The sequence below is a fragment of the Papio anubis genome, chromosome 18 (genome assembly GCF_008728515.1).
Source record: "Papio anubis isolate 15944 chromosome 18, Panubis1.0, whole genome shotgun sequence".
NCBI classification, from domain to species: domain Eukaryota; kingdom Metazoa; phylum Chordata; class Mammalia; order Primates; family Cercopithecidae; genus Papio; species Papio anubis.
Window position 1 is genome coordinate 12,679,907 of NC_044993.1, and position 23,623 is coordinate 12,703,529.

General features: G+C 38.8%; 1 protein-coding gene across 3 annotated transcripts in view; it reads left to right on the top strand.

Annotated features, from left to right (window-relative positions):
• The window catches only part of ADAMTS18 (ADAM metallopeptidase with thrombospondin type 1 motif 18), a 151,370-nt gene that overhangs the window by 103,634 nt on the left and 24,113 nt on the right, over positions 1 to 23,623 (top strand). For all 3 annotated transcript variants that reach the window (XM_021932191.2, XM_021932190.2, XM_009196904.3), the window contains 4 exons: positions 4,616 to 4,788; positions 8,187 to 8,317; positions 9,765 to 9,888; positions 10,893 to 11,137. In XM_021932191.2, the coding sequence (XP_021787883.2) occupies positions 4,616 to 4,788; positions 8,187 to 8,317; positions 9,765 to 9,888; positions 10,893 to 11,137 (673 nt within the window). The remainder of the gene's footprint in view (positions 1 to 4,615; positions 4,789 to 8,186; positions 8,318 to 9,764; positions 9,889 to 10,892; positions 11,138 to 23,623) is intronic.

The following is a 23,623-nucleotide window of genomic DNA, read 5'->3' on the forward strand; positions in this document are numbered from 1 at the left end:
ACTGATGGAAGCCCTGTTTTTCGCTGAGCCCTCCTATGCCTCAGGGACCTTCCCAATATCCTTCTGTAGGCATTTGTTCCAAATCAGGTTAGAACTGACACATGAGTTGAAACCTGCTGCCTAATCCAGTTATTTCACAGATGAGTAACCAAGGGAGGCAGAGGGCCCCATTCAGAGTAGCAACTCTTGCTCAAGTCCCCATGCTGGTAATGGCAGAGTCAGATTAAGATCCCATAGTCTTAATCCTTTGACATTTTTCGTTTTTTTCTGGTTATTTGTTTATTAAATTATCACCCCATAAGGGAGCCCTAGTGAAATTTCTATAAACTCTCCAAGAAAATTATTAGTGATGTGGTAAGGTGTTCTAGAACTTTCCTAAAACATGAGTCTATTTGAGAAAGAATTGTCTGCTAACTCTAACGCAACTTAGCACATGGAGTTAGGAGGAAAATCATGGCCCCAGAAGAATAATTGAATCTAACTGGTGGTGTATTTTCCAACCAGTAATTTTGAGGCTCAGCTGGTTATCAGAATCACCAGGTGTGTTTTTAAACATACTGATTTCTGGATCTTCCATATCAGGTACTGTTATTGAGAAAGTGGGTGGAGGTCCCCAGGAATCTGTATATGTATATAGTTTAACAGAGCTCTCTAAGTGATTTTAATACTTATCCAAGCAACACCATTGTAAATATTTGTAGTCAGGACTTGATAAATGATGCAGAAGCAAATGCTGGTATGTTCTTTATAGCTGTCTAATATAAGGACAAAATCATGTGCCTAGGTTTTTGTTTTCTATTTCTATGTTTCTTTGTAATATTAAAGAACTTCTTACACCAAGACATATCATGATAGAATTTTCTGTTAAGTTAGGCTAACACTCATGTTCAAAGGTGCAAACAAATATTGTCTATATTTTTATGGAAATGCCCAAATGCTTGCCAGCAATTACTTTTGATCACTTTGACCCATATCGCATAATTAAAAATGAAATGTAATAGTATATAAAAATCAGATCACATAATACTCAGCACAGGGTGGGTACTCAATACAAAAGCATAAGGCATTTATAAATAGTTATAATTTATTCTAACTCTGCCCTAGGTACTGCCCTACATTCTTTACAAAGGTTAGGTCAGTTAATTGTCACAGTTGTTCCTATTTTGCAAATGAGGAGATTAAATAAAATCGCCTAAAGTTAAGCTGGGAGGAGGCAGAGAATACTGTGTTTAAATCAGGGTCTGGCCAGGTTTGATGGATCATACTTGTAATTCCAGCACTTGGGGAGGCCAAGGCAGGAGGACTGCTTGAGGCCAGGATTTTGAGACCAGCCTGGGCAACACAGACCTTCGTCTCTATAAAAATTTCAAAAATTTGCCAGGCATAGTGGCACATGTCTGTAGTCCTAGCTACTCAGGAGGCTGAGGTAGGAGGATTGCTTGAGTTCCGGAATTTGAGGCTGCAGTGAGCCAAGATTGTGCCACTTCTCTCCAGCCTGGGTGATAGAGCAAGACTCTGTATCAAAAATTAAAAAGAAAAAAAAAAAAGAATCTGCCTCATTGTAAAAGGCCAGCTCCCTAAACATTGCACGTTATTCATCTTTCTTTCCATGCCTGGCCCCATGGCCTAAGAACTCAGTTAAATGCAGGCATAGTTAAGTAGGAAAAAAATCCTGAACTGAGTCCACAGGCCTGAGCTTGAGCTCGTCTCTGTTTCTTTCTAGCTGTGTGACCCTCCTTCAACAAGTTTTGTGAGCTCTTGTCAGCTGGTTCCCACTTCATCTATAAAAGGAGGACAATGGCTGTATGAATTTGGTGGTCTTTTCCATGTTACAAGTTCTATAAGTCGACAAAGTAACACCTTGCAGTCCTCTTTCCCTTCATTAACTTCATAGGGTCCAAATGAGGTTTGTTAAATCTCAGAGAGTCTTAAACTGAGAAATTAGTTTTAAATACGCCTTGTAAAGATGACCAGGAATATTGAGGCTATGATATAGCACTTTAAGATTTTTCTAAGTGCTTTTTAGATAATCATTTAAGAAGTCTTCAGGGATCTGATTTATCACAATGGCTGCTGCATGTTTAAGTAGTTGCTCTAGAGTGTTTTGAAATAGCATAAAACTCTCACTCTGGCAGTGTGACATTTCCCGTTCCTGTTGAATCCATTTTAGCATGCAGCTATAGGAGGACTGGATAAATTATGCTGAAGCAATTCCAGGGCTGTTTTAGAGCATACTTGTGCTTCCTAAAAAGACAAGGAATTTTAATCACATAAATTTATTAACCTGGAGCCGCCTTTCATGTTACATGTTGGCATCAAATCTTTATACAAGATGATCCATAGTTGAGTTTTGGCCTTCAGAGAAAACTCCAAATGGTAGGAATGAAAAGAAACCACAGCTCTGTGCACAGAGTAAGCTGGATACAATGATATGGGTAATTTTCAATGTGGTGGTGCTCTTTTTTCCTTTATTTTGCTTTCTGGTTTTTGCAGATTAGACTCTGCCTACCAAGATCTTAAAGAGCTTGCCTTTACATCATAATTATTTATGTTCTAATGGAATTCCCTACTCTGGAAATCCATTTCCCATTGTGCTTGGCAGGAAAGGAGTAGGCCACCTGCAAAGCTGAGAAGTGATTATGCTGATGAAAACAAGAGAATGTTTTCCCTCTGGGTTCAGAATCAATCAGAAGGAACACACAACAGTCATATTATAATCAAAATATCTCAATGACTGACAGCTGAATTGGGGAGAGCGGCAAATGGTGCTTTCTGTTCCTTCTCCCCAATGTGCTGACATTCTCTGCAATAGCAGGTGCATGGCAAAGTGTGGGAAGATAATGAGAGTGTTAGAAAATGGGAGAAAGCTGGAGAGGTAGCTTGGGTTCATGTTTGAACAGCTTTTGATGCCAAAAGATAGGGTGTGTGCAGGTAGCACGCAAGCACACATATACAGTAAAAGAACATTTAGGTGTGTTTACAGATTTCCCTAACAGAGGAGCTAATATGATGAGGGTCAAGAAAATCCCTTCAGTTAGAACAGCAGTCTCCAGTTTCATCCAGGTTGCTGTGAATGCCATTATTTCATTACTTTTTACGGCTTAGTAGTAGTCCATGATCTATATACACCATATTTTCTTTACTCGTTGATTGATGGGCATTTGGGCTGGTTCCATATTTTTGCAATTGCAAATTGTGTTGTTTCTCAGGAATAGAAAACCAAACATTGTATGTTCTCACTCATATGTGGGAGCTAAGCTATGAGGACACAAAGGCATAAGAATGATACATTGGACTTTGGGGACTCAAGGGGAAAGGGTAGGAGGTGGCAAGGGATAAAAGACTACACGTTGGGTACAGGGTACACTGATCGAGTGAGGGGTGCATTAAAATCTCAGAAATGTTTACTAAATAACTTATTTATGTAACCAAACAACCTATTGAAATAAAAAAATTAGAAATTAAAAAATTGTTCTACCATAAAGACACATGCACATATATGTTCATTGTAGCACTATTCGTTATAGCAAAGGCATGGAGTCAATCTAAATACACATCAACAGTAGACTGGATAAAGAAAATGTGATACATATATACCATGGAATACTATGCAGCCATAAAAAAGAGTGAAATCATGTCTTTTGCTGTCAGATAGAACTGGAGGTCATTCTCCTAAGCCAACTTAAGGCAGGAACAGAAACCTGAATATGACATATTCTTCCTTATAAATGGGAGCTAAACATTGAGTACAAATGGGCACAAAAAAGAGAACAACGGACATTGAGGGTGGAGGGTTGGAGGAGGGAGAGGATTGAAAAACTATGTGTCAGATACTATGCTTATTACCTAGGCGATGAAATAGTCTGCACACCGAACTCCTGTGAGACGCAATTTACCTGTATAACAAACCTTTACATGTACCCTTGAACCTAAAATAAAAGTTTTTAAAAAGTTTTTAATTAAAAAACAAAAGAATATTCTTTCAGGCTGGATGCAGTGGTTCACACCTGTAATCCCCACACTTTGGGAGCCTGACGGGGGTGGATCACTTGAGTTGAGGAGTTTGAGACTGGCCTGGGCAGCATGGTGAAACCACATCTCAACAAAAAGTACAAAAATTAGCCAGGTGTAGTAGTGCATGCCTCTAGTCCCAGCTACTTGGGAGGCTGAGGTAGGAGGCAGAGCCAGAGAGATGGGGAGGCAGCAGTGAGCCGAGATCATGCCACTGCATTCCAGCCTGGACAACAGTGTGAGACCCTGTCTCAAAAATAATAAAAAGTAAATATTATTTCAACAGTGTTTAGGCAAATTGACAGAATGTAAAAATTAGATTGGTGATGGCAAATAAATTTGATTTAGCATGCCAATTTTAATGAGTGAGCAGTGGTAAAGAAAAGAACTAGAAAAAAAGATTCCCTGATTGATTAGTTTGTCTAGCCTAGATTCAAGAAAGAAGGTGGTAAATTGTATGCTATGTACTTGCATTCCTGTAATAGACTGTGCGCATTTGCATACATTGTGACAATGTTCATCCTGATTGCCTCTCTATTATTATGTGTGACTAACAGTGAACCCTTTGATTGCTAACATTAAAGTTCATTAATTTCATTTTTAGGCCTCAGTATGGTGGCAAATTCTGTCCAGGTTCTAGCCGTATTTATCAGCTGTGCAACATTAACCCTTGTAATGAAAATAGCTTGGATTTTCGGGCTCAACAGTGCGCAGAATATAATAGCAAACCTTTCCGTGGATGGTTCTACCAGTGGAAACCCTATACAAAAGTGGAAGGTAATGTGGTCTCTATGACATTCAAATAAGTCTCTATGTGGATAATAATGTGATTGAACAATACAGAAGAAATTGTTGCCCGTATCAAAGAATTTCCATGTTTACCTTTCATTCCCCAGACCCATCCTGGCCCAGTGTTTCATTCCATGGGTTTTATTTTTCCACTATATATTTTTTTTCCCATAAGATACCTCTTGTCTCCCACATCTGTAAACCCAAGGTTTCATATGTTTGGAATGTACTTATGTTTCTCAACTTACCTTTGACATTTTGGCAATTAAGTCTCCCAGGGATCTTAATTGAAATGGGTATGAAGTGTCCAGACCAAAAACTCATGAAACCATATATACCCCACAGAGGCACCATACACAGTAACTGACATGTCAGTTAATTACAAGCATGGGAAGGCCTGTTTGTAAAGTGTGTGCATGCATGCAGACACACACACAGAATCATAAATAAAAATTATACTAGGTTCTTGGTACTTACTATACCTAAAGTTATTATGGCTTGTATTTTACTTTTTAAATTAATATGTCTTTATTTTGACTGAATAATAAAACATCAGTTACAGCAGAACAGTTTAATGTAGTTGCTTTTACCTATGTAGAATAAGCTGTCATCATTCTAGTTGTTTCATTACTTCTATCCATTCGATTTATCAAAACGTATTCATGCTGTCTTGAAACAGGATTGTATGCGAATCCCAACCGCCCATGTGTAGACTGGAAAGATAATAAGTTTAATGGGCTGTTCTGTGCAAAAGCTCAACATGAACCTATATTAATCAGTGATCATAAAGGAAGCTTATATAATTACAGGCATCATTATAACAAGTAGAGCCTCCAAATCAAACGAGAGGATTGTGCAGCTTTGCTCAGTATCAGCCCAGCCATTTCAGGAGCACTGATGTGGTTTTGGGTCATGACTGTTTGTCCATAAAGCATAGATAGAGACAGTTCCAAAGCTGTGTCTTAGGAGGAAGTAATGAGGGACATATAGAGGTTTACTGAGAAACGAGTTACATTCAAAACTTCAAAGAGCTATTGAATAGGAAGGATGTTCGATTTATTTCAAATTGCTTTAGAGAACAGAATTAATTCAAGGGCTGAGAACAATCTAGCCATATTATATCCTCAGAGACACCTTCCTTGACAGCCTGTCAAAATATTCTTCCTTCATGTTGTTCTCTGAACGCTTTACCCCGTTTTATTCTTCATAGCTCTTCTCAGTGCATGAATGTATTTTTATCTAGTCATTTATTTGTTATCTTCCTCCCCACAAGAATTTAGGTTCCACAAGGACTAAGGCTTTTTCTATCTTGAGCTTGCTTGTATCTCCAGCATCTAAGAACAGCATTTGGTATATATTTATGTAATGGTTTTAATTTTTGAAATGAATGAATAAGTAACTAAATATTAACTGTCCAAAATGAAAATATACTCCCTCTGTAAGTAATAAGCTCCCCATCACTAGAGGCATTCTACCAGGAACTGAGTGATTTCAAAGGAAGGATGCTATACAGCAGGTCCCAGCAGACGCTGCAGTTGCTTCCAATTCCAAACTTGGAAGATTTCCTTTCTCTTGGTTGTATACTCTTGCAAACCCATGCTTCCTGTCTGTGGTTCTTTCTCCATGACTCTGTTGTCCCTCCTTTTACTTCCTCTTTTATTCTTTGCTTTGGCTTCATGGATATTCCTTGGCCTTTATCACACTACGTCTTTCATTTAAATATAGTGTTTATGCAATCGGTCCTGTACCCTTAAATAAATTCTGTGTTGAAGATATAAGGAGGAAGTTAAACAAATACATTTTGCAATTTAGAAAGTATTTGCTGGTTTCAAAGTTCTTTCACTAATTTTATTGCAGTTTTCACTGAGTAGGGAGCATGCAATTTCATTCATGCATGCGACAGATGTTTACTGAGCTCTTTTTGTGTAGGAGACACTTTGCTAGATGCATAGGAGAATGCATTGAATCAAACATAGACTCCCAGCCTTAGGATCTGACCTCTCAATGGAGGGAGACAGAAAAGTTAAGGCCTTCTAGTCTCTCCTTGTCTCCTTTTGATACTTACATCAGGGGAGACTGACCATGACTTTAAGGTCTTGCGATATTTCTGCAGTTAAGAAAGAACAAAGGAAGACTTTGTTTATGAATGTGGCCAATCTGTATGCTACAGGAGTGAAGTTTTTTCCCTTCTTTCCTCTGTGTTACTAAGGGACTCATAAACTCACCCAGGAATCTGTGCTAAAAGGAAAAAAAAAAAGGGAACTTTCTAAAACTTGTTAATTCCTGGAAATGATAGAGAAAAGAAAGGGCATATAGGTCATCCAACTCCCTAATCTCATGTGCAGAAACTAGGAGGCATTAAATAAAGCTGCTATTTAAAAAAAAAATAGATGAGAGAGAAACTTTTAACCCACCCACATATCTGCATATTTGAACTGTGATAATTTAAATCCTTTCATGTTTGAGTTTTGACTTTGTCTTTTATTGAGAGGTTTTATGAAGCACTATTTGCCAACTGTTGACACATTTGTAAAACTGTTGTTAGGGGATATTGCTCAATATCGCCCACAGAAGGTCTCTTGGGAGAAACATCATCTGGAATTCCTGGCCAAGAAGAGCTCTTTCTATTTGAGAAATTGGCATAGGAACTCCTTTCTGATAACAAGAGCTCTATAAATATATATATATATATTTTATTTTTGCCTCTGATATCAGAAACGTCTCAGGGATTTAAGGGCCAATAGAAGTTACCATTTTGTAGCTTTCGGGATGAGTTTATTTGCTTTCTCTTCATTTTTATGACATGGTTTTTTTTTTTTCTATATATGTTTTACAAACATGACTAACCATATGACTTTTCTCCCTGGTGCCTAAAACCTTTTCTCTTAACAGACTGAGTAAATATCTAAAGTAATCCATGCCCTAAATCAAGGTCATCAAACTATGGCCTGCTGGCCAAATCTGGTGTGTATTTGTTTCATCGGGTTTTATTAGAACACAACAACACTACTTCATTTCTATGTTGTCAATGGCTGACCATCAGGCCTTTGAAACCTGAAAGATTTACTATCCAGGGAGGCTGGATAGTAACCCATTGATCATGTGTATGGTGACTATCCCTAAGGATGAGAAAAATAAAATTGTTACATATTACTCTTAAATTAGTTTTATATGGATTGTTAAATGGGACTCATGCTTTGAAAGTCACATAATATGGGCTTATATGTGCATACGCACATGCACATATGCATATAACACTGTGCATAACATTTTCCATTTTCATCATGACAGCTTTCTCAGTAAATTTAATTCATCCTTTTGGCAATCGTATCATTTTTCCTTAGTTTCCTCTTGACCATTTCCTATCTTGATCTCTTTGCTTCTAGAGGAAGATCGATGCAAACTGTACTGCAAGGCTGAGAACTTTGAATTTTTTTTTGCAATGTCCGGCAAAGTGAAAGATGGAACTCCCTGCTCCCCAAACAAAAATGATGTTTGTATTGACGGGGTTTGTGAAGTAAGAGAATGTTTCTGCTTTGGAGTATATGAGCATGCTTGTGTTTCATCATATCATAGGTGTACTGTGAAGAGTGGTGTGAGAGATGGTGTGTCTGCAGAAAAGCAGGTGGCATAGAGGGAAAGGGCAAAGTGTTTCACTGGATTTGAGCACCATGTCTTTTTTTTTTTTTTTTTTTAAGACGAAATTTCACTCTCGTTGCCCAGGCTGGAGTGCAATGGTGCGATCTCGGCTCACTGCGACCTCTGCCTCCCGGGTTCAAGTGATTCTCCTGCCTCAGCCACCCTAGTAACTGTGATTACAGGTGCATGCCACCATGCCCGGCTGATTTTGTGTTTTTAGTAGAGACGGGATTTCACCATGTTGGCCAGACTGGTCTTGAACTCCTGACTTCAGGTGATCCACCCACCTCGGCCTCCCAAAGTGCTGGGATTATAGGCGTGAGCTGCCACGCCTGGCCGAGCACCATATATACATTCCTCATTTACTTGTTGCATGAGCCTTGTCCAATTATTTTAGTTTATTTTTCACTCTACTTGCACATATATAGAAGGAGACGATGCTATATCCTACTTTGCATAGGAGTTGTAAAAATGAAGTAAGAATGTAAATAATAAACTTAGGCCAGGTGCAGTGGCTCATGCCTGTAATCCCAGCACTTTGGGAGGCTGAGATGGGTGGATCACGGAGTTAGGAGATTGAGACCATCCTGGCTAACACGGTGAAACTCTGTTTCTACTAAAAATAGAAAAAAAATTAGCCGGACGTAGTTGCGGGCACCTGTAGTCCCAGCTACTCAGGAGGCTGAGGCAGAAGAATGGCGTGAACCTGGGAGGCGGAGCTTGCAGTGAGCCGAGATGGCTCCAGTGCACTCCAGCCTGGGGGACAGAGCAAGATTCCACCTCAAAAAAATAAATGTAAATAATAAACTTCTATTGCATGTGTACTAAGTACCTTTACTACACGATGAGAACTTCACAAATGTATTTTGAAATACTACTACTATTTGTCCCCAGTTATTTTTCCTTTCACTTTGGTTGCTCATTTTCTTTTCCATTTTAATTTTAGTTTGAGCCCTTTGATCTTTTAAGGGTGTGTGTTTGTACACATGCATGCGTGTCTATTGTCCAGCATTTTTATGTTGGAGTCACACAGCTGGCCTGAATAATCTCAGCTGATACTAGTAGCAATGGTGACTTCTTATTCCAGTTTCATCAGTGAAGAGCCTAAGCCTTAGATAAGTTATATAACTTGCCCAGTCATCTAATAATGTCAGCGTAGGAATTTCAACCCCAAGTGAGTCCAACTTGAAGCTATGATTCTTAACCATAAGCTGTACTGCTTCTCTAATGTTCTGTAAATGCAGAGAACCATGTATCTCTTAATTATTCCCAGTTTCTGGCTTCTCCGATCTTTGATTTTCTCATGTTTTTTGTTTTTGTCACAGCTAGTGGGATGTGACCATGAACTAGGCTCTAAAGCAGTTTCAGATGCATGTGGCGTTTGCAAAGGTGATAATTCAACTTGCAAGTTTTATAAAGGCCTGTACCTCAACCAGCATAAAGCAAATGGTGAGAGATGCTGCTGTTTGTTATTTCTAATGAGACACAACTTTTGCTACTGAACAAATTTGAGTCACACCAAATGTGATTGAGCCTTTTACTAGTTCACTGGACACACTAGTGATGGTGGCATTTGTCACTTGTGCAAGAGTAAGGGAGGATAGTTGTGAGGAATTTCGTCAATTCGTTACCTCGCAGAAACATACTAAATAAATGCCTTTCTGCTTTGCGTTTTTAGTATGCCAACCAGGCCCCTTGTATGTCCAAGTGCATTTGTTAAGCAAAGAAACATTGTGAAACTTTGGTGAACTCTACTCACAGTGTTAAATGAATATTTGAAGCAATTATCTAAATATCTTGAGTAAAATTAAACTTTTGATCCCTGTTTTCTGAATTTCATCATTGAAGATACATGGCTCCAAGTTTCTTCTAGAAAGTTTTTTTGTTTTTTGTTTTTTTTGAGACAGAGTCTCGCTGTGTTACCCAGGCTGAAGTACAGTGGTGTGATCTCAGCTCACTGCAGCCTCTGCCTCCCAGGTTCAAGAAATTCTCCTGCCTCACCCTCCTGAGTAGCTGGGATTGTAGGCACCTGCTACCATGTCCAGCTAATTTTTGCATTTTTAGTAGAGATGGGGTTTCACCACACTGGCCAAACTGGTCTCAAACTCCTGACCTCAGGTGATCCGCCCACTTTGGTCTTAGGAAGATTTTTTAAAAATCTTCCTGAATTTTGTGGCCTTTTTTGGTCTGGGAAGGAGAAGAGTGTATTTCTTGTCCACAGAAAATATGCTTGGAAGGCTTTGGGAAGCCACATACATTTTCTCTCTAGTGTTCTTACTATTTGGAAAATGAAATCATTGATCATGTTTGCTTCATAGAGTAAAAATGAATTTAGCTAGTGATTCAAAAACCTCACTCTATAAAAATGAACACTACATGTCAGGGGCCATTTCTAGTCCCCTTTCAGCAGTGCATAGGGTAGAATTCAGACGTGTTCTCTTCTTTCCATTTAGAATATTATCCGGTGGTCATCATTCCAGCTGGTGCCCGAAGCATCGAAATCCAGGAGCTGCAGGTTTCCTCCAGTTACCTCGCAGTTCGAAGCCTCAGTCAAAAGTATTACCTCACCGGGGGCTGGAGCATAGACTGGCCGGGGGAGTTCCCCTTCGCTGGGACCACGTTTGAATACCAGCGCTCCTTCAACCTCCCGGAACGTCTGTACGCACCAGGGCCCACAAATGAGACGCTGGTCTTTGAGGTAAGCCCCTTCTGTGTATTCAGTTCTCAGTGCTTCTTGCTACGTTTATAGCGATGACTGCAATTTGAGCCAGATTAAAGAACTCCAATCCTTCTAGTTCAAAGGTGTTTCCTGGCCGGGCACAGTGGCTCATGCCTATAATCCCAGCACTTTGGGAGGCTGAGGTCAGGAGTTCGAGGGCAGCCTGGCCAACATGGTGAAAACCTGTCTGTATTAGAAATACAAAAATTAGCCAGGTGTGGTGGCACGTGCCTGTAATCCCAGCTGTTAGTCAGGGCTGAGGCAGGAGAATTGCTGGAACCTAGGAGGTGGAAGTTGCCATGAGCCAAGATCATGCCACTACACTCCAGCCTGGGCAACAGAGCAAGACTCCATTTCAACACAACAACAAGAAAAGTGTTTCCTAATAGGCTAAATTACAAAGTAATGGGGAGAAGACAGTGATTCCATTTGGAGGAAGAGGACAGGAACCCAAAGGGCCTCTAAGAGGATGGGTAGATTTTCATATTTAGAGGCCAACCTTTCACCAATATGCTTGGGTTTCAAGAATGCCAAAGAATGTAGCAAGAATACTTTTTATATTATTCTGGTTTGTCTATGTATGCCATTTGGATGCTCCATTGTAGTTATTCATAACATAGGTCAACTGGACTAGGAGAAGGGATTAATAGTAGAGAAAATGCTTGCTTGGGTGTCAGCAGAGTTTCGTCATACTGAACTATCATGATTTTGTAGGTTGTAGCTTCCCCATAGATAAGGAAAAAAAGGGTAATAAAAATGATAATTAAAAGAACCAACATATCTGGAAATGACCTGCAAGGTTGTTATCATAGAAACATTTTTTTTAGTCCTCATCATGTTTCTGAGTGCTTTTTCTCTGTTTGTAAAATGGGGCTGACTGTTGGCTCTTACAGGCAAGTGATTTGCTTTAGGTTGTCTAGAAATTATACTGAGCACTTACATATCCAGGTACTCTGATGAGTCAATTTAAGCTTCAGTTTCTTACCTGTGAAATCGAGGTAGAAAATGGACTTCACTAACCAGAAAAATAAGGAATCAAGTGTGAAAAAAGATTAAAAGACTTGCCTATCTCATACAACCAGGAAAAAAACAGAGCTGAAGTGGAGTCAAAATATTTTCCACCCAGGAGTATGAGATCTGTGTAACACTCAGATTACTGTTCTCTTCTCAAATAAACATAAGATCAAGATCAATGCAACTGTTATTATTATCATTATTATTATGACTATAATAGAGTAGGTTCAGGCATTCTGTGATCAGTTTCATGCATTCATTTCTTGAATGCCCACAACAACCTTAGGAATGTAGGTATTGTTACTTAATCCCCATTGTACAGATGAGAAAACCAAGCCTTAAAGAGATTGTGTTACATGTAAGTGGTAGGACTGAGGTTTGAACATAAATCTTTCTGACTCACTTGCCCACACCATTATCCTAATATATCACCAATACTGGCAAGGTTCAGCTACTTGTCATTATATGGTTTTTCTCAATGTGAAATGCTTGAACTCTGTGGGAGGTACAAAGCCTACTAGAGGTGGGGGATAGAGAGTTTGCTATTTGGAAACATCTGTCATCCAGATTTGAATTCGTAAAACACTGAGAACGTATGCGTGTATTTTGACCGACACTGACCTAGATCTGTGGCAACTAGAGGGTTGATCTGAAAAGTGACTATTAGGAAGATTGTGTTCATAAAGTTATCTAATGATTTTTACTTGAAATAATTTATTTTCCTCTATCTTACGTATGTTAATTCACGTAAGACTATTGGCACTTACCGTGTTCTTGGTGCTGAGGAAAGGCACATAGTGCTTGTTTTCTGGGCTGACAGCATGCTGTGTCCTCAATCATCTCGGGGTATTTTGGTCAGATAAGTGATTAATAAGGCAGTTTTTCAGAGGCAGCTACTTCTTTTGTCTAAACTGAAGCACTCAATTTATTATCTTTCTCTGTTCCATGCACGGTGGGACTGGGTAATTCTTTGAACAAATACCATGTACCATGATATTGGTATAGACCTTCTGCAGCTCACAGTGGTTTATGGGGAAAGAAATAGAAATGAATTTCTCTTACCCAGTGTGTGGGAGTTTGTATTCTGTGTGTTGAGTTATGGTGGGTGAAATCAGATGACATCTTGGTTTCCCTAATGGATTCTTAGATTTGCTAGAACTTCAGAAAGCAGAATAGTGAAAATGTCCATACATTAAGAAATCAGCTGAGGCAGGTGGATCACTTGAGGCCAGGAGTTTGAGACCAGCTGGGATAACGTGGCAGAACCCCCATCTCTACTAAAAATACAAAAATTAGCTGGCTGTAGTGGTGCACGCCTGTAATCCCAGCTAGTCAGGAGGTGGAGGCAGGAGAATTGCTTGAACCTGGGAGGCACAGGTTGCAGTGAGCCGAGATGGCACCACTGCACTCCAGCCCAGGCAACAGAGTGAGTGAAACTCCGTCTCAAACAAAAGAAATCACTGCGTTCCTCTGTGTCACATGCACTGAGCTGCTCTTGTGTTTCACATTGATAGTAAACTGGGTGTATAGTAGTAGATAAACAGAAAAGAAAATTCTCCTGCTGTAATGAAACTTAGAATGTTGGAAGGTACAGTACAGCATTACACAAATGAATATATAAACAAAGGCAGATGTATAGATTGTGGTAGGTTCTTTGAGAGAAAATAAAGTATAAGAAAAAAAAAAAGAGAGAGACTGTTTGAATTAGAGAGTTGGTGAGGAATTATCTGAGAATTACCATGTGAGGTGAAACTTGAAGGATGAGAAGAACCAGCCAGGTAAAGAGTAGAGGAAATTCAGGCAGAGGAAGCAACAATTTAAAACCCCAGATGGGTATGATGGCTTATCTCTGTAATCCCAGCACTTTGGGATGCTGAGGTGGGTGGATTACTTGAGGCCAGGATTATGAGATCAGACCGGCCAACATGGTGAAACGCTGTTTCTACTAAAAATACAAAAATTAGCCAGGCGTGGTGGTGCATGCCTGTAGTCCCAGCTACTTGAGAGGATGAGGCAGGAGAATCATTTGAGCCTGGGAGGCAGAGGTTGCAATAAGCCGAGATCACACGACTGCACTCCAGCCTGGGTGGTAGAGCGAGACTGTCTCCGAATAAATAAAACCTCATGTGGAGAATCAACTTAATATTTTAGAAGAACTAAAAAATAGGCGAATCTAACTATAGCATAGTGAGGAAAGAAAGTATTGAGGTGTGAGAGGGGTATAGTGGGGGCGGGGTTGGCCCACAGCTAATATAAGCCATGGTAAGAAGTTTGGATTTCATCCCAATAACAACATCAGGATTTCAAGAAAGAGAGTGGTTTACACCATCCTGGCCAACATGGTGAAACCTCATCTCTACTAAAAAATACAAAAATTAGCCGGGCATGTGGCATATGCCTGTAGTCCCTGCTACTCGGGAGGCTGAGGCAGGAGAACTACTTGAACCAGGAGGCAGAGTTTGCAGTGAGCCAAGATCGCGCTACTGCACTCCAGTCTGGCATCAGAACAAGACTCCGTCTCAAAAAAAAAAAAAAAAAAAATTCAACCAGGCTGCTATGTAAATAAGTGATTAAGAGGCAAGAAGCAAACTGGGGAAATAGGAAAATGGTTCTAGAATTCCAGGTAAGGAGTGACAGACGCTGAAACAGGTGGTGACTGTGAAGGTGGCAGGATGTGGATCTGTTTGCAGTGTATTATAGTAGAGAATTGGAAGCTAGAAAAGTTACTAGAGATGTATAAGAAATGAACTCTGAGAGAGAAAGATGTGGGAGAGTCTCAGGTTTTTTCCCCAAGCATTTGGAGGATGGTTTTACCACTATCATTGTCTTGAGGATGACTGGAAACAGGTTTAGGGATAAGGGAAAATTCCATTTTAGCCGCTATATATTTGCAATGTATCTTAGATATTCAAGAGTAGCTATCAAGTAGGCAATTGAGTATGTGTTTAATGCATGAAAAAAAGCCTTGGAATGAATATGCAAATCAGTTCCTCAAAATACCTAAAAGAGTATAGCAGCATATCATTTGTTAACTGAGCAGGGCACTTGGATCCAACTTTTTTCTGATAAGCTGCCTCTTGGGAGAAGCCAAATAATTGCAATATCCAGAATGTGCCTTGTGAAGAAATACTGAGCCTTGGGTGACACCACCAATAAAGAGGAGAATGCACCTGGCATGGAGAGGCGTGCTGGTGCTGGAAACAGGATCTTCACAGATGTGAGGGCATTTGTATGTAGATGCAAATCTCTCATCTAGTCTTGTATTTGTGCCCTGCACTTGCACACCCACAGACATGAGAGTGGAGATGCCCTCATTCATGGCAACAGGGATGGCATCCTAGCTGTTCTTCCTGCTGTTGCTCCAATCGTGTATGTTTCTATCCAGATTTTAAGGTATTTTAGATCTGTCTGAATCTCATACACAAGAGCTATGCAAATTCAGTTTACAGTAGGCTTTGCAACTTTATTCCCTTGATGACATTTGATACCCTCTGTGGAGGCAACCAGAGAAACCCACTAAGTGCCAGTTTCACAGTTTTAAGACCACGCAATCTATTATTCAGATTTCAGAAGCATAGCATTTTCCATAACATCAAAGGACTATTAGTAGATAATAGAGAAATACTTTTTTTTAGGCCATGGTGGTAGAAAATGAAGAGTTAGTCTCTTTTCATTTCTACTCCCAAGAGTAGTGATTAAGTAGTACTAGCCTTAAATATTTACTAAGGAAGAAGAGTAGCAGACAATTAAAAATAAAACACACAACCTTAAATTGTAAGATGTTCTACACACGGAATGGCTGAGAGTACAGATTCTTAACTAGTTATATAACTTTGGCAAGTTTCTTAATCTCTGTGTCACTTAATGTCTGTATTTGTAAAATGGGCAAACAATACCAGCTAATTATTAGGGCCATTATAAGGATAACTGAAGATAAGTTCAGTGCCTACAAAGTACTTAGGCCATAATGTTTATTACTATTGCCATTATTTTGCCCTCTGAGTACATCACATATATTTTATATATATATGAAACCTGAGACCATATTTAGCAAACTGGTGATCACAATCAAGTTCAGCCCTAGGCCCACATTGTATGTGTGTATATATATATATATAAAATATATAATATATGAGATATATAGTGATATATTATATAAAATATGTATTATACAAAATATATGAGATATATGTGATATATAAAATATATATCATATATATCATATATGAGATATATATTATATATATATCTATATATAAATATATAATATACATTTATATATTTGAATATAAAATATAAATATATGTATTTTTTGAGGCAGGGTTTGCTCTTGTTGCCCAGGCTGAAGTGCAGTGGCCCAGTCTTGGCTCACTGCAACCTCCACCTTCCAGGTTCAAGAGATGCTCCTGCCTCAGCCTCCCAAGTAGCTGGGATTACAGGCATGTACCACCATGCCTGGCTCATTTTGTATTATTATTATATTTTTTTTAGTAGAGATGAGGATTCACCATGTTGGTCAGGCTGGTCTTGAACTCCTGACCTCAAGTGATGTTTTGGAGAATGTTCTGGAGGTTGTTTTGGAGGATGGTTTTACCACTATATCATTGTCTTGAGGATGACTGGAAACAGGTTTAGGGATCTCCTGACCTCAAGTGATCCACCTGCCTCAGCCTCCCACAGTGCTGGGATTATAGGTGTGCACCGTGCCCAGCCATGTATAATATTAAAATGGACAAAATAGATTAATGCTTTAGTATCAGGTGACTTCTTACATACGAATTTTTGAAATTCTTAAGAAAACCTCTCGTCCCAGGAGATATTTGAGTTTGCAACCTTGATCATGAGTTAACTCCCATCATCTTTCTAACTGGAGATACCTAGTCCCATCACATGCCTCAAAGATCTCATACCACCTACTCGAAAGAAGCTGTCATTAGGAGATGTTCTCCCAACCCTCTCAGCATTTTTATTTGAGAGGAAGAGATAAGCAATTCCCAATCAAAATAGACTATGGCCAGGATAGTCTGGAGCTCAACAGTGAATCCAGCCCCTGATATTATATGTTAATTAAACCTAAGTCATAGGAGTTGAACTCTCCTATTAAAGATTTCTGGATTTTTTTTCAGTCATCTTTTAGATATATTGTGTTCTTGAAGGTACCCGTTTTAGAGAGCAGGACTTCATTAATTTCTGCCAAGGGGCCTTCAATCCACCTCAAAGCAAATGTACACAAACCAAGTTCTGTGGCTGAAAGTGAACCTGAATAGGGAAACGGGGGCACATGTGTCTCACAATCTCTGCCATGGGTACTCAGAACAAAGTGCAAATCACTCCTGATGAGAAATACGTTTTTTACCGCTTAATGACAACCATTTTCTCTGCTGTTTGTCTCTCCAGTTTTGTTCATAGACACAGAACCATTCCAGCAGGCTTCCACAATTCTGTTTGTGATTTAAGCTTTGTGTTAAACTGATATTATCTGTGGGAGAACCACAACAAAGAATGAGACAAGAAATGATGGAAAGTGTAAAACAGAGATGGAGTTCCTTCTCACTTTCACCTTTAGACCCTGAAATCTCCCATTGTCTGTTGACCACATTAGCCAGGCCATTGACATGCTGTCACTGAACATTAGATAAGCTTCAAGCTGAGCCATTTTATTTGTGCTTTGTTTAATCCATGCACAGCTCCATAGGTCATTCATCTACATGATTTAGCCCTGACAAAAACTAAACGTTTAGATTTTTCACCAGGTGTAAGATTTTTCCTGATAGTTACAAGTTATTTTTGAGATGGCCGGGCGCAGTGGCTCATGCTGGCAATCCCAGCACTTTTGGGAGGCCAACGTGGGTAGATCACCTGCGGTCAGGAGTTTGAGACCAGCTCGGCCAACATGGTGAAACCCTGTCTCTACTAAAAATACAAAATTTAGCTGGGCATGGTGGCGGGCGCCTATAATCCTAGCTACTTGGGAGGCAGAGGCAGGAAGAATTGCTTGAACCCAGGAGGCAGAGGTTGCGGTGAGCTGAGACTGTGCCATTGCACTCCAGCCTAGGAGACAAGAACGCAACTCCATCTCAAAAAAAAAAAAAAAAAAAAAAAAGTTATTTTTGAGGAATGGAAGATTGGCCTCCTTTGGTGATAGAGTTCTCTAAAATTGATCTGGTTCATCAATCTATCTCTTTGTAAATAATACAGCACCTTGAATGACAACAGTAACAAAGATAAGATGTAAGGACAAATGTTGAGTAGATCGAAATAAAATCATAAAAACAAAGTCTTCCCCAGGTTCAATTGGATATATATATCATATGTTTTTAAAAGTAATTATTTACTACTACATAAAAGAACTACAGAAATATCTCCACTAATACAAAATTGTAGCTTCTTCACAGTGGAATAAGGTCATATTTGCTTGCTTATTGTTTTCCAAAATATTTCCTTATGCACTCATTCTACCAATAGATTCAAGAAGAACTTAATGTCCAAGGAATCTGACCTATCTGAAAACAATCTAGATGGAAACTTGTATGATTAATTGGACATGCCTTGCTTATATTTTTAAAGGAGTTATGGTTTCATTCAAAAGTTGCAAATATATTTGAAGCAAAAAAAAAAAAAACCCTCCAGTAACCTAGTATTTTGTTTATGATATCTTTTCAGATAATTTGGGTTAATGCCTTTGGTATTTAAATTACACTTTATTGTACTCTAGAGAACATCATCAAATTGCTGGTCAGTTTTTAGCTCATGCTTGTATCTCTCCAAAATGGATGGAACACAGATATTCTAAAAACATAAAATTATAATAAGCAATAAATTATATTTTCCCAAAACTGGACTGTATATTGATATCCAAGTGATCCATGGCCGTATTCTTTAAAGGAAGTTAAATTAAGTTCATAGGTCTTTCCATACAAGAAGTATGAATTGAGCCAAAATGAATACTTTTGTAGCCAAATATATATTTACTCCAATATAAAAATGTTAAATCTTTGTTATAATCTTGTGAAATGCTAAAATCACTGTGGGAACCTACTAAAATGAAAAATGCTGTTCCATCCACAGAAAGAATAAATCTGTGAATGAAAGCACTCTCTCTTTTGGTGACCTAAAATTATGGCATATTCACTAAGTCCTTATGATGACGTAAAATTCAGAAGTGTATGCTTCCCAAAATGCATGAGGATGGCACTGTGAGATTAATGTTCCTCTTTTTTTTCCCTTTCATATGTATGACATCATATTCTCCCCATATCTTGCTAAATTTCATTTTCATCTGCTTTCATGTGTATTGATGTAGGTAATTATCAAAACAATGTTCTTCTGTTCACTTCCTCTCATTGTCTGGTTTAAAAAATTAAACATTCATTGTCCAGCCCTGTATTAGATATTGGAGATGCATAAATGTTTAAGGTATAAGAGGGGTCAAGTGCAAAAATTCCAGTACTTTGGGAGGCTGAGGCAGGTGGATTGCTTGAGCACAGGAGTTTGAGACCAGCCTGGGAAACATGACAAAACCCTGTCTCCATGAGAATACAAAAATTAGCTGGGAGTGGTGGTGCATGCCACTAGTCCCAGCTATTTGGGAGGCTGAGGAGGGAAGATCCCTTGAACCTGGGAGGCTGACTGCAGTAAGCTATGATTGTGCCACTGCACTCCAGCCTGGGTAACAGAGACCCTGTCTCCAAAGAAAAAGAAAAAAAAAGATTAAGACATAAATTATATCACCAAAACTTTATAGCCTTAAGTCTTTAAATAATGTAAAAAACAAGCGTTGGTATGTGGATTCCATTCTTTCAGGAAGCAACACGGGTTAGACAAGGAGTATCTGCATAAATAGCTGGGATATAGGTTGTTCTGCTACAAACTATGTGACTTTGGAAAAATCGCTGAAATGATCAGAGTCCCAGTTTCCTCATTTCAGAAATGATTTCCCCAGGTGAACTAATGTCTCCCACTGTGTCCTATAGCACTGTCCTGAAGTACTTTTACAGCACCCCCAAACCCTGCATTATCAAACAATGACTTAGTTATCATTGTAGCTTGCACAATTGACACAGTATCTGGAACATGGTGGGATGTTTAAGAAAATGTATTGAGTGAACAGCATCCAATGATAAAATTCATTCGTCCATTTAAAAAGTGCAACCTTCTTTCAAATTGAAGAAATCTTCCATGGAAGCAAAAAATAAAATGAAAGGAGAGCTTCTTTCACTGAAGCCAGGAGTGAAGGGACGAGAACCCAGCCTGTCCTTACCCCATTTCAGCCCTGAAGTCCTCTGAAGATCCCGAGGCTTCTGTAATACACATTTTAAAAACCACTGTATTTGATCATCTCTTGAGACTGGCCTTGACAACCATATGGTTTAAAGTCAAGTGCCGCAAACAGCGTTTAAAGTAATGAAATTTGATCTCCTAAAATGCATTTGAGGAATCAGTGAGCTTCCTAAAACACTTGCTTTCCCAAAGTGAGTAACTTAAACCTAGGAAGTCACTGACCAGTTAGTTCACAGTGGACTTACCTCAATCTAGATGAATAGCAATTTACCCTTTCAGGGTGTTGAGTTTGCCGATCATTCCACTTATTTCCTGGTATTTTCTAGTACAAGGCAGGATAATACAATCCTGGAAATAATCGACTGCTGTCACTTAACCCCAAGAAATAAGTGCATGGTTTGATGCCAAATAAAAGTGTCTTCTGCTTCTGGTTATATTTATATGTCAAAACTTTACAGAATGTCTTCATGGGAAGCTCAAAATTTAAGCTAAATAGAAAACAGAACTTCACTTTTATCACTAAGTCACATGCCAGTCCAATTTTAAAATGCAGTCTGTATTACAGACATCCATTCTCCTTGGATCCTTGGCTCTAAATGGTTTCAACATTTGAAACAGGTGGATGTCAATGTATACAGTGCTGGCCCCACTGATTTCCTTGGTGGCAAAGGGAAATACCTAAGGGTAACCAAGGATTTGTATGACTGTCTTAGGTCTTAAATTTCTTAGGCATTATTTAAATCAATCAACTTTTTGATCTTGAAATACATACAAATATATGCATATAAGTGACTTGGAGAAAAGGAGATAATTTTCTTGACCATGTATTTCTGTATTTCCCAGAAAAAAAAAAAATTAGTCATGTACATGCACACGTTAGCATAAAAGTAAATACTGATTTAGCAATCATAGTTTCTGAGATCACTATGGATGTAGCTAATATAAAACTAAATCATTTCCACGTATTTCAACTTATTTTCTACAACATAAGTCTGGCATAAAGACTAAGGAATCTCTCATTGAACTAGTGGACTTGTTAGTCATCCAGAAGATTTAAATTTAGCTTTTATTTTAATAGAGTTTAGGATATTATGTATCAGTGACCGCATTATGTTTATTTTATTCCCAAACGCATTTGGGAATACTGAGAAAAACTAAATCTATTTTAATTCTTCACCCCGAATATCTAAATTAAGTGTGCATGTGTTGTAAGAAATTAATTTTTCAAGTGATGGAATTGTGAAAACTGAAGATGAGAGTGACACTTTCACAAGGCTTTGTTGACAGTTCATCTGAAGTAGACATATATATGCTGGACTTTTTGAGTATGGCTGAAAACATTGTTTTTCCATGTTGAGGTTTAGGTGTAGGTAATTTAAGATCACTGACTTTGTCCTTTGTTTAAGCAATATGGAAAAGGCCTGTTTAACATACAATTTTAGGAGACCTTAGCAGTAAGAATTAACACATACACAAGTTTTGGTTTTATTTTTTTCACGATTAGCTAAGGTGTCCACTTAGAGATGACACATTCTCTAGAAGTGACTAGAGATGAGGTATCTTACTAGCTCATGTTCCTCCTTTCTCTCCTCTTCCTTTCCCCCCATTTCAATCTTTCTCTGTCTCTTTGTCTGTATCTCTCTCTCTCTCTCACACACACACACACAACAATGAATGAGTCACATTCTCTATCAAGCTGTCATGCAGTTGGAGTGGAGGTGAGAAAATTCATCATGAGTGTTTCATTATAAAGTAACTTCATCCCTGTCTGATAAACAAAGTGATTCAGTATGACATGATAATACAGGTTGCTGTTCTATGGCTGAAATATGACCACCTGTGTTTTTACAGCATTCCTTTTTCAAAAAGTTTTGAAAAATAGAAAAGCTCTCGTTTATGTTAGGATTTTTTTTTTCTCTATGTTTAGCAGAAGAAAAAGGTGTTTAACTCTTTGAAAGCCCGTTCCTAGTGTAATAAGGGAGAATCCTGAAGCTGAAAAGTACCAGAGCCTTTCTCATGACAGTGAGTGAGAAATAGGTTAACCACAGGCTAGTTTCAAGGCAGGAAGAGACATCTAAAGAAAATTACTATAATAAACAGCTTCCTCCACTCTTTGGCCAAAGGAGATGATGGGGTGGTGGGGACCAGGTGGACAGGCACATTGATCAATGAGATGACAGTGTGAGCACCATTGACGAAGTATTACCTTGTCATCCAGCTCCTTTGTGACTCTGCCTGCTGAATTCTCCCCAAGGTAAAGGGGCTGAAATGAGTAAGGAAGTGCCTCAAGATACAATCAGTGTAAGGGAAGGGATATTAGCCAAGTAGCATGGACTGAGTGAAGACACAAGACACACAAGCAGCAGAGAAGTAATGGAGAATTAATTCAGAACAGATGATAGAAAAGTCAAACTCGAGAGGACGATTCAGAGGTACTTTTGCAATGGCACGTCATTTGTCTAGAGATTTGCCATTTGCTGTTTGAAGTGGGGGCCTCCGGTTAATTCATGGCAAATACTTTTGTGACGGGTTAGAGAACACTATTTATTTCTCCTCACTATACTCTGAGGAATGTTGATGAGTCGAATTAGAACTGTAGTCAAGGTTCAATGTGTCAGCCCACACCTTTGAAGCTGCCTGACAGATGCATTTCCAAATCCCTGATCAGGGTCTTTGTATTACTGTCTCTTGTCAAATCCAATCACTCACACATAATAGCAATGATGATACCTGGTCATGTTCTTCCAGCTTTGAAGCAAATAAGAAGTCAAAGAAAACTGGCTGAATTTTAACATCACAAAAGTTTCCAAAAATCACAGGAGCTTACAAAAACATGAATCCACACCACCACAAAACCATCCCTTCCATGAGACATAGGAGCGTAAGGTGCAATTTGGGCTTTATCAAAAAGGGCCAACCAATAAAGTCTAGTATATTTCAGTTGTTGAAACAATGATTATAAATAAATCCAGGGGAAAATGGATGGACGAGATCATATATGCTTAAATTTGATGCCAGTACGTTCAAGAAATAAAATTCTTAGGTTCAAACCCAGTGTCACAAAGTAAATGTCACAGCACGCCAGGGAGGCCCAGTGTTGTCTTACCAATAGTTAGCACAGTTTTTAAAATTTTAAATTAGAATCCTGGGCTTGGTGTTTCAAAGCTTGAG